At 35.8% G+C, this 17,489-nt stretch overlaps 1 protein-coding gene across 3 annotated transcripts in view; it reads right to left on the minus strand.

The window, feature by feature from the left end:
* Window positions 1-3,213: 3,213 nt before the first annotated feature.
* LOC127859365 (uncharacterized) overlaps window positions 3,214-17,489 on the minus strand; it is a 107,667-nt gene continuing 93,391 nt past the window's right edge. For all 3 annotated transcript variants that reach the window (XR_008039331.1, XR_008039330.1, XM_052396727.1), the window contains exon 3: window positions 3,214-4,437. Coding sequence is in view for 1 of the 3 variants with exons in the window: in XM_052396727.1 (XP_052252687.1) it covers window positions 4,252-4,437 (186 nt within the window). In the remaining 2 variants the exon portion in view is untranslated. The remainder of the gene's footprint in view (window positions 4,438-17,489) is intronic.

A 17,489-nucleotide genomic window follows, 5' to 3' on the forward strand; every position in this document is an offset into this window, starting at 1 on the left:
TGTGTCGTGTCGTATTGGCATTGACGCACTTACGGCTCAGTTAAAAGAGCGGACAGAGCGCTGTACTTCAAATCCTTGCATCGCGAATTCGATCCCGGCCCGGCCATATATTTTATTTGGGAATCGGTATTCTATACATTTCTACAGCCAATAACTCTGATTCAAGTAGAGAAGATGTTCGTTAATGATATATGTATGTGAACATAGTAATGGTAACCCAGCTACCCAAGTTGTTTCGTGTCGTCTAGGCGAAACTCTTGAAGCTATTCAACATGCATCACATATATTACTTGGATTATTTGCTTGCACGTTGATTATATCTCGCAAAAGAACGCTCACTGTGGTTTATATTGAGTCCAATTGGTAACTAAAAGTGCATTCTGCGTCTTTTATTACTTGCCATATAATGCTCCACCTTTCGTAGTATACTGTTACAACATTACAAATAGACTTTACAAAACTGTTGTGTCCATTTCCTGTATCAGGAACCATTTCATTATGCTATCATTTGGGCTTGCTGTTTGTCTTTATTTTATGTTCTGATATTATTTGCGTACATGGTCGTAAATTAGCAGTTATTATGTTATGCAAATAGTTCAAAACGATATACAATTGTATTCCATAAAAATAAACACAATAGCAGATATAACGATAGCGAATGTCATTTATCTTGACAGGAGGGTCTCAGTCCTCATTGACAACCGTTACGATATCTGCTCTTTCAGACTGGGCGATGAAAAGATTAACCGGTTGGTACGAACAACAACTCATTTACGAGTATGTTGAGAAAACAGTCAAGTAATGGCATATTTTCTGTAACTCAGTTAACAAATGTACTAACTGCTTGTCATCGGATGGCGAATAAAAATATATGATTGAACTAATATCTTTGCTTAAGACAACTGCGTCAAGAAGGTCGTTCTCAGAAGACATGTGTTGTCTGTAACACAATGGAAGCATGTAATATGTATCACTTTTTCTGTTTAGTCATCATTGTCCTAGTAACTAGAGATACATGGTCACTGGCGAAATACATTGTGGACAACAATGACGTACATTCGACCATATCTGGCGGTCAAAAAAGTGTTAATTATACACGAACTGCCTTATATAAACAGCTTATATTAACAGGTTAAATAAGCCTAAATAGTTAGAAATAATTTAACGACCAGAAAGTGATGGACATTGTTATAACCCGTTTATAGTTATATTTTTTATGGTTATGAGTTTATGTCAAAGTGATGGATAAGGCTGTTTACTCCTTAAAACAAGTGGGTCGACGCCAAGGTTACCATTTTTGTATAAAACGGACCGTGTTAGAACCTCTAGTCTGAGCCACTGTCGATAGAGAATCGCACAATATACTTCCCAATTTCTGGCTTCACGGGAAAGTGCTTGAGACGGACATTTGTTTTTCTGGATGGATTATATTTGTGTTGGAGTATCTTGTTTATTTTTGTCTCTATCTAGTATCAATTATTTAATAAGGATAATATACTGAACAATATAATCTATACGATCATTTAACCAAGAATAAAAGTTGGTATATTCTACAAAAAGACTTGTTGCCTTATTACTTTGCAAACTTTATGGGTAGTTAAACGAACCTGGGACATTTAAGTCAAAACAAAAAATTACACAACGCGACTTAAACGAACTTTGAGAACCAATAGATTACATAAGGGCAGAAGTGCCACAAATAATTCTTACATACCGCTCAGTAATAACAAAAATGGAGGGACTCGCGGAGTTTGAAACGCATACAAAGTGAAGAAAGATCGACAACTGTAACTGTGATGTCTTCTCTAACACATAGTTTAAATTAAGTTGTAAGAACTTTTGAAATACTCATTATGAATGAAATAATTAAGAAAACAGTTATGGTTACTTTTACGTGTAATTACATCATTAATGTAATCCATCAATACTATGTGGTATCCATTCAATTGTACGCGTGTGTTACTCCCCCGGCTATGATTTTACAGATCTCTCCGACACCTAGTCACACACACAGAGCCAAGAGTATATGTACCGGATATAGATCACCGGGTACACGAAGTAACACACCACGTAAATAGGATGGGTACCAGAAGATGCGACTTATCGACTTATAAGCAACTACCTCGATCAGCCAGAATCCCGCAATTCTAAAACGATAAATTATCGTGCGAAAGTACAACACCGAAGTATTCCGAAAATTGTTTCAGTTCATTCAGCCCGGGTCGGCAACTATTAATGACGTCACCGCGATTGTTCATTTATGCGGAGAACATCAGTTCGAACTCTGAGATTTGCGTATAGCTTGTTGGAAATATATCAAGACACGTCTAGAATGCGGATGCGAAACAGACAATCTTGTACGATCCAGAGCGTACCATAGTCATCGAAATTAGCAAGCTTTTGTTGATGTTGTTAATTTTTTTGTCTTGATAATTACTATCATTTTTTTATGAATAAAGCTCATTGAAATCATTATAATGGAGGAAAAGTAGGGAATTTTGACATTTATCAGAACAAGTAAACCGTGTAGTAATAATAAAAAAGGGACACCATAAATGAGTTTGGCTTTTATATGAATTGCTTTTTATTACACATTTAGGCGATACGAAATCCACATTGCCATAACACCGTCAGTGATTCTTCAAGAGAGTCAGCTTTTTGAGTCAACGACGACTCCCTTGATATGTGTAACCCCAACCATATGAATCATTTCGCAATCGAAAATCGAAATTTCTTGTAAACATATGATGGGGGTTACGGTTGTGAACTGAAAATCACAATCCACGAAACATCAATAAATGCTAATAAGTTTTTATCAGATGGCTTACCTGCGTTAACATCGTATTTTACAACCATTTTCAAGAATGTAAAACACCAATATATACGCTTATGGGTTTTTAGTTCATTATTATTTTACAATCATTAATTTAATAAATACTGCATATATATTGGAAAATATTACGCCGTATAGTCTGTCGATGACTGACATTATTTATTTGAGTGAATTTGCGGTATGTCGTACAGCCATGGAACACGTGTAATTTTAGTATGTTAGTTCATTATTACATTAACATTGCGTTTGAAATACATTCCAGATCATGTACAGAACAGCCCTCCTGGATCGTTCGTTGTCGCACCTCTATCAATATCTCTTCTAGGCGAAAACGTATCGAATTCAGCACGAAATCCGAGTTATTCAACATATCGTTCACATCTCTAAATTCCGCCGTTCTTTTCAATGACTCGAGATACAGCATCTCCAGCTCCATCCTTTTCTTGCTGTACCACAACATAGGCTCCGGGGACCCGACAATAGCCTTTCGTATCTTCTCCAATCTAAGTACTACCCCGGGACCTTCTTCTAGCATGTCCGTGATATCTGCTACCCATTTACGATGCAGCTTATTGTTTATATCACATGCTTCCATTAAATTTCGTTCAGGAATCATGTAATACGGCATATGTTTTTTTGGCAATTGCAGTCCTTAGTTCTCTCAGACCGTCATGCAGCCAGTGAAGCAAACTGTATGCACTAAAGCGTGTCTGTGGGGTACGTTCAGCTTGCCATAAAACTATGTTTTTCAGTATATATGACGTTATTTCTTTATTTGTTGGTTTGATTATATCTTTGATGATCATTTTTAGTATAACATAAACTTTCGCCTGAGTATCATTAAGGTTGCTTACGAGTTCTGCCTCACCGCTGTTAAAGTTAATCCTCCATTCCATGTGCTTGAATTCACTCCCCTTAAATCCTACCGGTGTTAGAATCGCTCCTAATGTTACGACTTTTTGAACTATGACTGGTGACGGTCAATGACGGGGTCTAGCAGCCCATCTGTGTAGGACACTCGGGCATAAACAGCGTAGTGCGGGTACGTTGTCTGTATGCAAATGCCCTAGAATGGTATGCGGTAATGACGGTCCCACGCATTTATGTTGCACCACATCGAGTTGGAGTTGACCGGTATATGCAGTGAGGAGTTGACGGGCATATGCAAAGAGCGACGAAAATTCATCTAACAATAAACTACTGCTCAATAGAACGTCCCCATTTCCATTATCACACAGAGCATTGTGGATTATTTCGTCACTTATAGACGTTTGTCTCTCTAATAAAAGTCTGCAGTGTCCTGGATATACATGTGTATCCATCCTGTACACTTGTAAGTCGTCTGGTATGCTGTAAAGATTGATACCAGCTTCCAAACAGATGACATTTTTCAGCAAGAATAGACAGTCACGGTCGCTTTATAAAAAGCAGGTCAGCCCTTCTGCCTTACTGCCAGCTGTGATTAAAGTTATATTACTTAGGTATGCATTTGTCAGTCTGTCACGCTCCCTGTACTTCGCAACGCGCCACCGTCTCATCTCCTCGCCGTATCCCAGCCTGTTCATTATAGTACAGATCTCAACAGACACACTCTCTACATAATTCTGAAAACAAAATAGGACGTTCTTTATGTTGGTTTAAGATGCGTGATGAAAGATTATTTAAATTATACGCATATAAAAAATAACACATTTCCGAAATTGGTTATAATATTTTTTCAGATAATATAAAGCTGTGTGTATTTGTAAATGAAAAATAGTGTCTACAGGTATGCATCACCGCAGCAAACGTCATTATTAAATAATATCATAAATAAAATGTGAACATACATGAGGAAGTCATTTTTGAATTATTTGTTGATCATTGTGTCTATTTGAATACATGTTTGAACATTAAGTGACACATTTAGTGTTGATAAACACACCGATTGTATTATGGGTATTTTTAATACATATATTGACGTTTAATACTATAACAGTATTATATGTGTAGTAGTAATGAATATGTATGTTCTGTTTTATCATTGAATGCCCGTGTTCATGTTCTTTGTTGAAAGGTATGTGGAGTGAAGACGAAAACGCGTTACTGATGATAGCTTTGATAACAGACTAAAATTAAATTAGACTCGAAGTTATTATATGTTATTAAATTATTCTGGATTCACTGTGGCGTCAAGGCGCAATGAATTTGGCCCATCTATGTGCGTGACGTTAATATTAAAAAACCTCGACTCATATTATGGCACGCATAATTAGACTGATTCTGGTGAAGATGGTGTACCATATAAAGCTTATTTAAAGGTAGTATATACGTATAACATAATACACAGTAAACGAAGATAGTCATCATCGCAGTTTTCATATTGAATGGGTATGGATGTTAATTTAAGTCCTGTCTGAAACCCCAGCTAAAGACATTATTAGCATACTATTCTAGGTCACATTCGGAAGATATACATATGAAAGTCGGCTTGAGACTCATTTAAAACGCACAGAAATATAATACATACCTCACTTAAAAGAACTTCAATATTATATACAATATGTATGTTCTTCTGTTTTTGACTTAAACAGGAATCAGTGAAGTATAACTGGGATTTCTGTAATTATACGACTGGGAAATAAAACTTTTACGTTAGCGCTTGAACAATTAAAGCCACACACTTCGCCTCTGACCTTGAAATAAAATACATGTTAATCAATACATAAAGATAAAATTTGCAAGTGTCCATTAATGTAAATCTTTAATCTATTAAGTATATACACATTTTTTTCTTTACTTTTTTTTTCTAATTTGAAACACGTGTTGCATACGAATCTTCGATTACTACTTCTATGGCTATACACACCCTAAACGTATGTGTTTATGACTTGCTATGTATGTTACACGAATTTTACATGAATGTCATATGAATGTATATATTACTATATGGCAAAAATAAAACGTCTGCACACAAAAAAACACTTTCAAAACAAGTCCTGTTAATCATTAAGTATACGATACATCACAATGTATGTGTTACAGCAGTTTGTTTCACTTTTGAGCACCAATCGATAAAATAGTTATACCGAGTTGAATTTCGTACAGTTCGATGGATCTTGTTATACCGAGTTGAATTTCGTACATTTCGATGGATCTTGTTATACCGAGTTGAATTTCGTACATTTCGATGGATCTTGTTATACCGAGTTGAATTCCGTACATTTCGATGGATCTTGTTATACCGAGTTGAATTTCGTACATTTCGATGGATCTTGTTATATCGATGTGAATTTCGTACATTTCGATGGATCTTGTTAAGAGTAAACATTGAAGTCACTAACGTTAATATTGAAATAACAAACACGACCATCTTAAAATGATCACTAGCATTTGCACAAAATACTGTTTTGAAAGACAAATAATTGATGTAGCTTGTTCATTGGCAACATCAATTTAAATATTGTAATAGTGATTTGCAATGTCTTCGACTTGCGCCAGTACATTTTGCTCGTTCCATTTACACGTTTTTTCAATTGTATTAGTACAAATTGACACTTAAACGTTTAAAAAAACAAAAGAATGGTAAAAATATCCGAACGTAAAATTCGTTTATACCTATTAATACATATATCTACGTTCAGTAGTATATTTTCAAAATCAAGCCTATGCAAATTCATATTTAAAACAAAAATTAAGAAGTAAACGTTTGAAAAACACAATCGCTATTTCGTTTCCTTTTAAATTCATTGTTAACTATTAACATCGATTTATTTTTATCGATAAAACGAAAGTTGAGTACGATACATCTCACTAGCTTAGCGCTCAAAATCATAGAATATTCCTGAGACATACTGTTGTACGAAATGCTGTGTCTGGGAACGCTTTCAGCCTCTGATTTACCTGAGAGTGACGACTGTTCGGACTGATGTGTCTGGGAACACTTCCAGTCTCTGATTTACCCGAGAGTGACGACTGTACGGACTGATGTGTCTGGGCACGCTTCCAGTCTCTGATTTAACTGAGAGTGACGACTGTACAGATTGCTGTGTCTGGGGACGCTTCCAGTCTTTGGTTTACCTGAGAGTAACAGACTGCTGTGTCTGGATACGTTTCCAGTCTTTGGTTTACATGAGAGTGACGACTGTACAGACTGATGGGTCTGGAAACGCTTCCAGTCTTTGGTTTACCTGAGAGTGACGACTGTACAGACTGCTGTGTCTGGAAACGCTTCCAGTCTTTGGTTTACCTGAGAGTGACGACTGTACAGACTGATGGGTCTGGAAACGCTTCCAGTCTTTGGTTTAGCTGAGAGTGACGACTGTACAGACTGCTGTGTCTGGAAACGCTTCCAGTCTTTGGTTTACCTTAGAGTGACGACTGTACAGACTGATGGGTCTGGGAACGCTTTCAGTCTCTTATTTACCTGAGAGTGACGACTGTACAGACTGATGGTTCTGGGAACACTTTCAGTCTCTGATTTACCTGAGAGTGACGACTGTACAGACTGCTGTGTCTGGAAACGCTTCCAGTCTTTGGTTTACCTGAGAGTGACGACTGTACAGACTGATGGGTCTGGGAACGCTTTCAGTCTCTTATTTACCTGAGAGTGACGACTGTACAGACTGATGGTTCTGGGAACACTTTCAGTCTCTGATTTACCTGAGAGTGACGACTGTAGGGACTGCTGTGTATGGAAACACTTTCAGACTCTGATTTACCTGAGAGTAACGACTGTACGGACTGATGGTTCTGGGAACGCTTCCAGTCTCTGATTTACCTGAGAGTGACGACTGTACAGACTGATGTGTTTGGGGACGTTTCCAGTCTCTGATTTACCTGAGAGTGACGACTGTACGGACTGATGTGCCTGGAAAGACTTTCACTCTCTGATTTACCCGAGAGTGACGACTGTACAGACTGATGTGTATGGGAACGCTTCCAGTCTCTGATTTACCTGAGAGTGACGACTGTACGGACTGATGTGTCTGGGAACACTTTCATTTCAGTCTCTGATTTACCTAAGAGTGACAACTGTACGGACTGCTGTGTATGGGAACACTTCCAGACTCTGATTTACCTGAGAGTGACGACTGTACAGACTGCTGTGTATGGAAACGCTTCCAGTCTCTGATTTACCTGAGAGTGACGACTGTACAGACTGATGGGTCTAGGAACGCTTCCAGTCTCTGATTTACCTGAGAGTGACGACTGTACAGACTGATGGGTCTGCGAACGCTTCCAGTCTCTGATTTACCTGAGAGTGACAACTGTACAGACTGATGGGTCTGGGAACACTTCCAGACTCTGATTTACCTGAGAGTGACGACTATACAGACTGATATGTATGGGAGCACTTTCAGTCTCTGATTTACCTGAGAGTGACGACTGTACAGACTGATGTGTCTGGGAACACATCCTGTCTCTGATTTACCCGAGAGTGACGACTGTACAGACTGATGGGTCTAGAAACGCTTTCAGTCTCTGACTTACCTGAGAATGACGACTGTACGGACTGATGTGTCTGGGAACGCTTTCAGTCTTTGATATACCTGAGAGTGACGACTGTACAGACTGATGGGTCTAGGAACACTTTCAGTCTCTGATTTACCTGAGAGTGACGACTGTACAGACTGATGGGTCTAGAAACGCTTCCAGTCTCTGTATCCGTACACCCAAAGCCTCCTTCTGCCATCTTAAAAAGCTGGAAGTCAATATAAGAGTCCATTTTACAAAAAAAAGATTAAATAAAAGAAGGTATTATAAAAAGTAATAATATATTTTCATATATATTTATTTAAGATTGATTGTATGTGATTTATGAGCGTTTAACTTAGCATAAAACGTATCAAAACATTAAAATCGATTTATAACTGATTTGGCAAAACAAAGCGTGGATTCCTCGTGATACTATTGTTCGGAAGGCTAGACCTTGCATACGCATATTGATTTACAACAATCAAGCGTTCAATAATGCACAAGGAAGAACATGGCTTATACTAAACACAAATACGTTAAATAAGATATCCGCCTAAAATACATAAATTTGTTTTACTATTTTGATAAAATTAAAAGTATGAGTAAGACAAATCTAAACTGATTTGTCAAAACCAAGCGTGGACTCCTTATGATACTGTTGTTCGCAATTTAAAAAGGATAGAACTTGTATACGCATATTGATTTACATCAATCAACTGTTCGATAAAGCACTATGAAAAACATGACATATACATAACAAAACTAACATATCCACCTCGAATAAATAAATATGTTTATAAATAATAAGCAAAGTTCATCTACAGTTTGAAAGAGGGTATGTGTAAGCAATATTCAAATGTCTTGCACTTTCGAATTCAATATCCATTCCGGACCATTCGACCAAAGTTATATATTATTAATGTGTTAACACGTACATTTTTAATTATAACTTACTGTCTACTGCAACGACTTTTTTAATATGATACCATGTCACACTAACCTCAAGCAAATGCCACAAACAAACAAAATTTAGGGTTAGGAAGTATAGACAAATTCATGTACTTTCGATTTCAATATCCATTCGACCAAAGTATTAAATAATTAATGCGTTAACACGCACATTTTCAATTGTATCTTACTGTCTACTGCAACGACGATTTTCAAATGATTCAATGTCGTTATCACCTCAAACTAATGTCACAAACAAACACAATTTAGGATTAGCTATGTGGCATAGAAAATCCATGCATTTTTTATTTCAATATCCATTCGACACAAATTATGAAAAAAATGTGTTAACAAGTACATTTGCAATTATAATTTACTGTCGACGGTAACGACAATTGTAAGATGATAACAATTGACAATAACATCAAACAAATGTCACAAACGCACACATTTTTACGGTAAGGTTGTATAGAAAATCCATGCACTTTCGATCCAATAACACTTGAAAGGAATTTATGTTTATCCACAATCTTTTAGTTGCTCTTTAAAAAGATAATATATATAAGTGAATTATTTGGTTCCATTATATCAAGATACAGTCTAATGCACGTGAAGAAACGGCACTATCATAATTAAAATTACTATGTACAAATATACATACTTCTTCTGCAGGGAGTGAAACATAAATAAAATAAGATTGCATTGATAATCATTATTGATAACCCACATTATGAAATGTTATATAACATTAACCATAACATGTGTCTAAAAGATCTGAATGATTTTTTTTCTCTCATGTTAGTGCAGTGGAGTGAAACACACCATGTATTTATATTGGTAAATTGATCGGATACCATGGTATTGGAACCCTCAAAGATTTTTCCAGATCACACCTGATGACCTGGGAACAAGACCTACTGAATACCCCAAGAAAAGATTAAACAGACTTCCCGAAACAACTTGTTAAGCCTGTTAAGATTTGGAACAATTGTTATTCTTGTATATTCAAGTTAATGTATTACATATACATTCAAATACTTTAAACTAGTATATATCATTTTAACAATGTAATTCATGGGTCATCATATGTATGTTTATTGCAGGTTCATTTAAAATAATGGATAAATAGTACAACGGCATTGGAAATATTGGATCTTTGAAATTAACTTATTAAGTTAATGAATTAAAGAGATGTTATTTTATTAAATAGAAAGCTATGCTTTTAGTGTTACAGAATCGATGCTATCGTATCATTACAAAACATTGACAAAATAACATCACATGGTTAACATTTTGCTGTTATTTTACCTTGTATGAAACCCAGGTAATTCTCGCGTGTATCGGTGCTATACACTGAGCACGTAAAAGAACCAAGGTATCTATTCGCAAAGAGTTAGGGTATCGCACCCGGATTCCTTGTATACCAATACTGTCTCTTATGCTTGCTGTCTCTTCAGCAAAACCAAAGGACCCCATTGGAAATAAGTGCTTGCACTTTCATGGGTTATCCTTGACCGCAAGATCAAAATAAATACATACATGGTTAACATTTTGCTGTTATTTTACCTTGTAACCCCAAATATTCAATCCTTGTCATGTAACTAACTCATTAACGTCAATGCTTTTTAATGTATTGTTGTTTAATATAAATATATAATTTCACGAGTTAGCTAAGTCGGGATGTCGAGATAGCTAAAATTCCCTGCTCTTTTGTTTAATGCACCATTCTTGTATTTATTGCACCGCTTTTTTTTAAATTGCACTCCTCTTTTATTTAGTTTTGAACTCCTCTTTTTTGTATATCGTGGCCTCGACTTAGTAACTCGAGGCCACGACATAGCAAACTCGTGGCAACGAGATTGAAAGTATATAAAATAGGAGTGCAATTTATAAAAGAGGAGTGAATGTCATCTCTATGCCACCGTATGTGTCAGAGTCATAATTGTTATTCCACGTGTTTGACTTTAATGCAGTTATTCTTATTGTAACTATCACATTTGTTTTAGAATTTTCATTTTGCTTAACTGTAAATAAGTTCCTTTAACATATTTCAAATTATGATTATATAGACCTGTATTAACAAAACTGTTGATACAGTTTGTCTAAGACTAAGACTATCGAAGACCTTGAATTAGTCATCAGAAAAACACTCAACAGTCAACAGTGTAAAAATGTTCTTATATTAAATTTAACACTATATCAACTTAAAATGCGGCATATTTTGACAAACGTTATTCTGCCATTACTGTACACGAATAAACCTTTCTTAATGTACATATTTCCCACAACTTTCCATTAGTTAGACAAGAATGTTTACACCATTGTGTGAAATTGTTATCAAACTACGTATTACAACAATAAAAATAATATAAAACTTACCACGCAGCTCAAACACGTTCAAAGTGCCATTCGACGCCTTGAAATATTACTGCGCAATAAGCATAACACCCGACGCTAGAATGTTATCAAGAAGGAAGTAACGACGATATATTAAAAATAGAAATATGCGTAATGTTAATATTTAAATAGCACGTCAACCAAAATCGATATTGATTTCTTATGGTTTTTGTCTTATCAGGCAAATGTATTAGCTACACTTGTTGACTGTTATCAGTAGCGGCTAAAAATAAATATATCTAACCCATAGAAGTCTGAGAAAGTTATCATCCTCAAAAGATGTATTATTTCTATTTTGGAAAATTGTTAATGGATTGAAGTAATTTTGTTTGTAATATGAGTGTATTGGCATGGTGAGGTATCGTGTCTTTAAGGCAAAACCTTTCACTGATATTGTGTCATATTTCCAATACCAAAACTTCAACATTTTAAAGGTACATGGTCATATACGGTGGTATGAAGGTGACATCCTAAACACAGCTTTATTTGAGTGCGCTCGTGAAAGTCGTTACGTGCGCATGTGGATTCACTGAAAAAACAGTACTGTAAATATTTAATCTAATGATCGTCTTACCAATCAAAATACAAAATCCCATAAAATAAACAACACTAATTTTAGCAATTTACAAGCAATTGTAGAGATGCAGACTGAGTTATCGTCATGTTAAGGTCATATCTAGGGAAGTCGTCTCATACGTTCGAATGATATTATTCTGCTTTTAAACATTTAAATTATTTGATGTAACTTTTATTAGCCAATAAATTTTCAATAATGTACGGTTGCACAGATAATTTGCTTTTTTTATTGAGTTAGCTTTCACCACTGCAATATATTTTAACACCTTTGAATGAAAAACGTGTCCACCTAGAGTCATTCCTGTGAAAATTCGTAAATTCTATCAACGAGTCCTGGAGGAAATAATGCTAGACGAAACAGTTAATGCACGAACGCACGTGTTGACGGACTTAAGGACATTACGGTTTCCTAAAATATCACCATAGAACCTGCGCTCAGGTGACCAGAGAATGTAAATATTTAGACATCTTCACAAACAGCTTCGTTGCATAGTATTTATTATTAGAATGCACATTTCAAAATAAAACTTAACAAGTGTTCCGCGGTCAGAGACATATGCCCATCCTAACAGGGCTTTGCACTAGTGACCCCAATTTGTAAATACTTCATCTACTGTCCAAGGCCAATGCGCATGTGAAGTATCAAGCAAATCGATTGATTCGTTAACGAGTTATTGATCAGAAACGCTTTTTCCAATTATTGTGCTAGTGACCATGACCTTTGACCTAGTGACTCCAATTTCAATAGTGTCATCTACTGTTCAAGACCAATGCACATGTAAAATATCAAGCCAATCGGTAATCAGTTGACGAATTATTGATTGGAAACGATTCCACACTTAATATGTAACAGTGACCTTGACCCCAATGTCAATTGGGGTCATCTACGTCCAAGGCCGATTCACATGGGAAGTATCAAGCCAATTGGTGAATCAGTTGACGAGTTATTGATGAGAAACGATTTAACACTAAGTGTGTAATAGTTACGTAATAACCCCAATTTCAATAGGGGTAATCTACTGCCAAGGGCAAACGCACATGGGAAGTACACATGGGAAGTATCAAGCCAATTGAGTCAGTTGACGAGTTATTGATCGGAAAGGATTGTACTATTATTGTGTAACAGTGCACTTGACCTAGTAAGCTCAATTTCAATAGTGGTAATCTACTATCTAAGGCCAATGCACATGTGCAGTATCAAGCCAATCGGTCAAATCGTTGACGGGAAATTGAACGGCAACGATTTTCACACTTAGTGTGATGTTTACCTTGACCTTTGACCTATTGTTCCCAATTATAATAGGAGTCATATACTGTCCAAGGCTAATGCACATGTGAAATATCAAGCCAATCGGTCAAATCGTTGACGAGTAATTGATCGGAAAGATTTTCACACTTATGGTGATAGTGACCTTGACCTTTGACCTAGTGACCCTTATTTCAATAGGGTTCATCTACCGTCCAGGGCCAATGCACATGAGAATATTCAAGCCAATCGGTCAATTTGTTGACGAGTTATTGATCGGAAACGATTTTTACACTAAGTGTGATAGTGATAGTGACCTTTGACCTAGTGACCCCAATTTCAATAGGGGTTATCCACTGTCCAAGCCCAATGCGCATATGAAGTATAAGCCAATCGGTCAATTCTTTGACGAGTTATTGATCGGAAACGATTTTCACGCTAAGTTTGATATTGATCTTGACCTTTGACCTATTGACCACACTTTGAATAGGGGTTATCTACTGCCCAAGACCAATGCACAAGTGAAGTATCAAGCCAATCGGTCAATTCGTTGACGAGCTATTGATCGGGAACGATTTTCACACTAAGTGTGAAAGTACCTTGACCTTTTACCTAGTAACCCCAATTTCAACAGGGGTCATTTACTGTCTAAAGCCAATGCATATATCATCGAGATTCATAACAAAAATAACCTAGCGTAGTAAATGTTTAGTACAAATTATTAGCCAAAACTTGGATTTAAAAAAGTCTTAATACGAAAATCTGGTAAATGTTATGTTGGTGATACTTAATGTCTTCATCTCAATACACATTGAGATCATGTTTTGCCTTACATAAAATGCCACCGGATATAATAAAGAATTCTATCCTAGTTATGTTTATGTAGTTTTAAGGTATCATGTTTACATTTTGTAGTGGTAACATGTTTGCATTTATTGTCTACACATTTATTGTCACTTTACACACACGCATTTAAGCCCTTGTAATTGAGTTGCATTGAGCAAATTTAAACATTTATATATGCCACACTTTTTTGAATGCAAGAAATTACTATGTTTTTATATTTCTGTGAAATTTATTGCAATGATTTACATTATTTATTATTATACCTCACTTTTATTGACAATGCTAAACTCCCATAGGCCATCGTGACATAGAAAAACTGTCAGACCCAGCGGGAATAAATTTACTTTCCAAAATATACTGTATACCGCTGCCATAGCAATCACGTGCCACCAGCGGGAAAAAATTTACTGTACAAAAAATACTGTATCCCGCTGCCTTAGCAACCACGTGCGGACTGTTCGAAAATTATACTGTCCCATTCGCGCATGCGCAGTACGCAGTTTTGCCTTTCCGCTGTAAACATACGACAAAATGGCAAGTAAACGTTTTTTAACGATAAGCGAGGAAGTTTTGAAGGCATTGGATCGTGACAAGGACTCTAAAAACACTAAACGTGTAGTTAAACATGGTATGAACTTCCAGCGGAACTTCACAACCAGTTATTGGGTTACGCGTTTTCTATGCACCTGTACGTCAGAAAAACGGCGAGGAACTAAAGAATAAAACTTTGGACAGTCTGAAGTAGGGAATATCCAAGCATCTCTTAAGCACGTATAATATTTATTTGAAAGACCAGCAATTTTCATCAAGTAATGAAGCCTACAAGTCAAAAGTTAAGCAGCTTAAGCAAAGTGGAAATGGGAGTGTCGACCACAAACCTGTAATATCCGACAGCGATCTGGAAAAATTAGGTGGCAACAGTGTACCGTTTAATATTAACATATTAAAGGGGCCTTTTCACAGATTTTGGCATTTTTTTAACTTATTCATTAAATGCTTTATATCGTTAAATGTAACATTGGATCGTAAAAGCTCCAGTAAAAAATCAAGAATAAAATTAAAAAAAGGAAAAGAACATTGCCCGGACCAGGTTTCGAACCAGTGACCCCTGGAGTCCTGCCAGAGTCCTGAATTAAAAACGCTTTAACCTACTGAGCTATTCCGCCGAATACACATACTTAAGTATTTTATACATTATATAAGCAATCTTCGTAGTTTCACGAAATTTAACGACAAAAACAGAACTCTCCAAATTATTCAAGCGTTTCGCGTTGCAACGCTTTATAATTTTTAGGTTTTAAAATCGTCAAAAGATGCATATAATGGCTATATTAGACCATGGTAAATGTTCAGTATTACTGTTTCCTCACAAATATCATAACGAAAACGAAAATTTGCGAATCTGAAACAACTTTTTTCAATTTTGTCAATTTACCAAAGCGTGAAAAGATCCCGTTAACACTTAATGTGGTTTTCAAAACAGGATGTGGTTTAACTTAATGCACTTCCTTCTGAGGAGAGGTCAAGAGAATTTAGGGTCGATGACGATTCAACCGGGAAAAAGTTTATACACCAGGTCATCGCAGAATCAACAAAAAATCACGGGTAGGTTCAATTAAAAAAATGTATATTATGCCAACCTTTCAAATGGTAGTAATTTTACTAAAAGCTGGCAGTTACTGCAAAGAATTATGAATATAAAAGATGGCTGTTAATTTGTTTGACAGAGGGAAAAAAAACATGAATTACATGGAATTTTAGTGGTGAAACCACCTGGGTGAAACCGCATAATCTTTAAGCAAAAATATCTATTTTCGGTTTCAGGCAATTTTAAATGTCAGACCAATGTTTTCAATTAAATGAATTCATCTTTTTAGGATTGACGATACGCCTGATGATACCACAGGAGAAGGAAATATCTTCGAGCAGCCTGGCAGTACGTTTTATCCAGTCCGATACTTTGAGAAGTACCTATCTAAACTGAACCCTAAACTCGAAGCATTATGGCAAAGACCGTTAGAATCATTTCAAGAGACCAGTGACATTTGGTATTGTGCTGCATCATTAGGAAAGAATACTTTGACTGTGTTAGCCAGTGAATTTTTATTTTTGTTATCAAAATATAAATAGTTATTCATTGCTGAAATTAACTACAATTATTGAATCTTAAAATTGTTCATGGTTCTTATAAATTGTTCATGTTTGAAAAGTGTGTTCGTTATAATAAAATAAATATTAGGCATGTAATATTTATTTTATTATACCGAACAAGTGATAAGAAATTGACTGTGTTAACCTTCATATCCTCCTTGCTTATCGTTGAAAAACGTTTGCTGGCAATATTGCTTGCCATTTTGTCGTCTGTTTACAACGTCATAAATTGCGTAATCAAGTGATAAGAAATTGACTGTGTTAACCAGTGTACTTTTATTTTTGTTATTAAAATATACATGGTTATTCATTGCTGTTTTTAAATACAATTATTGAATATTAAAATTGTTCATGGTTCTTATAAATTGTTCATGTTTGAAAAGTTTGTTCGGTATAATAAAATAAATATTACATGTCTGACAGGGTGAAAGAAAATTTGTCAACTTTCGGAAAAATACTGTCAACCTCGGCTTCGCCTAGGTTGACAGTATTTCCTCAAGTTGACAAATTTACTGTCACCCTGTCAACCATGTAATATTTATATACTGTTTACATAGCAAATAGAGCAAACTTGTTTAATGTAATGAGCTATTGCATTAATACGATGTCCTACTTTCACATGTGTATACGTTCATTTCTAGTCGTTGTTATGCCCACAATTTCCGAGCGGGGATACGTATTTACTTTTCGCTCGTCCTTTCGTCTGTCTTTCCTTTCATTTGTTATATTTTTATGTCGAACGTAAATCAAAAAGTATTGTTGCTAAAGGAGTGAAACTCAATTCAGAGATCCTAACAACGAGACATCCTAACCGCACCTGGGTATTTTTGTTAATTATGTATTTTTATAATGATTTCAATGAAGGATGACATTTGAATACCTCTTATTTATTTTTCTCATTACAGTGTACCAAAACTAAGACAACTGTACGATCTACATATTGTGTTCTACATAATGCCTTTCTTTTATTTGTAAAAAAGCTCGTGTATGTTTAGATATAACGTTAATAGTGCAGTGCTTTAGATAAAACCTTGC

The sequence above is a fragment of the Dreissena polymorpha genome, chromosome 15 (genome assembly GCF_020536995.1).
Source record: "Dreissena polymorpha isolate Duluth1 chromosome 15, UMN_Dpol_1.0, whole genome shotgun sequence".
NCBI classification, from domain to species: Eukaryota; Metazoa; Mollusca; class Bivalvia; order Myida; family Dreissenidae; genus Dreissena; species Dreissena polymorpha.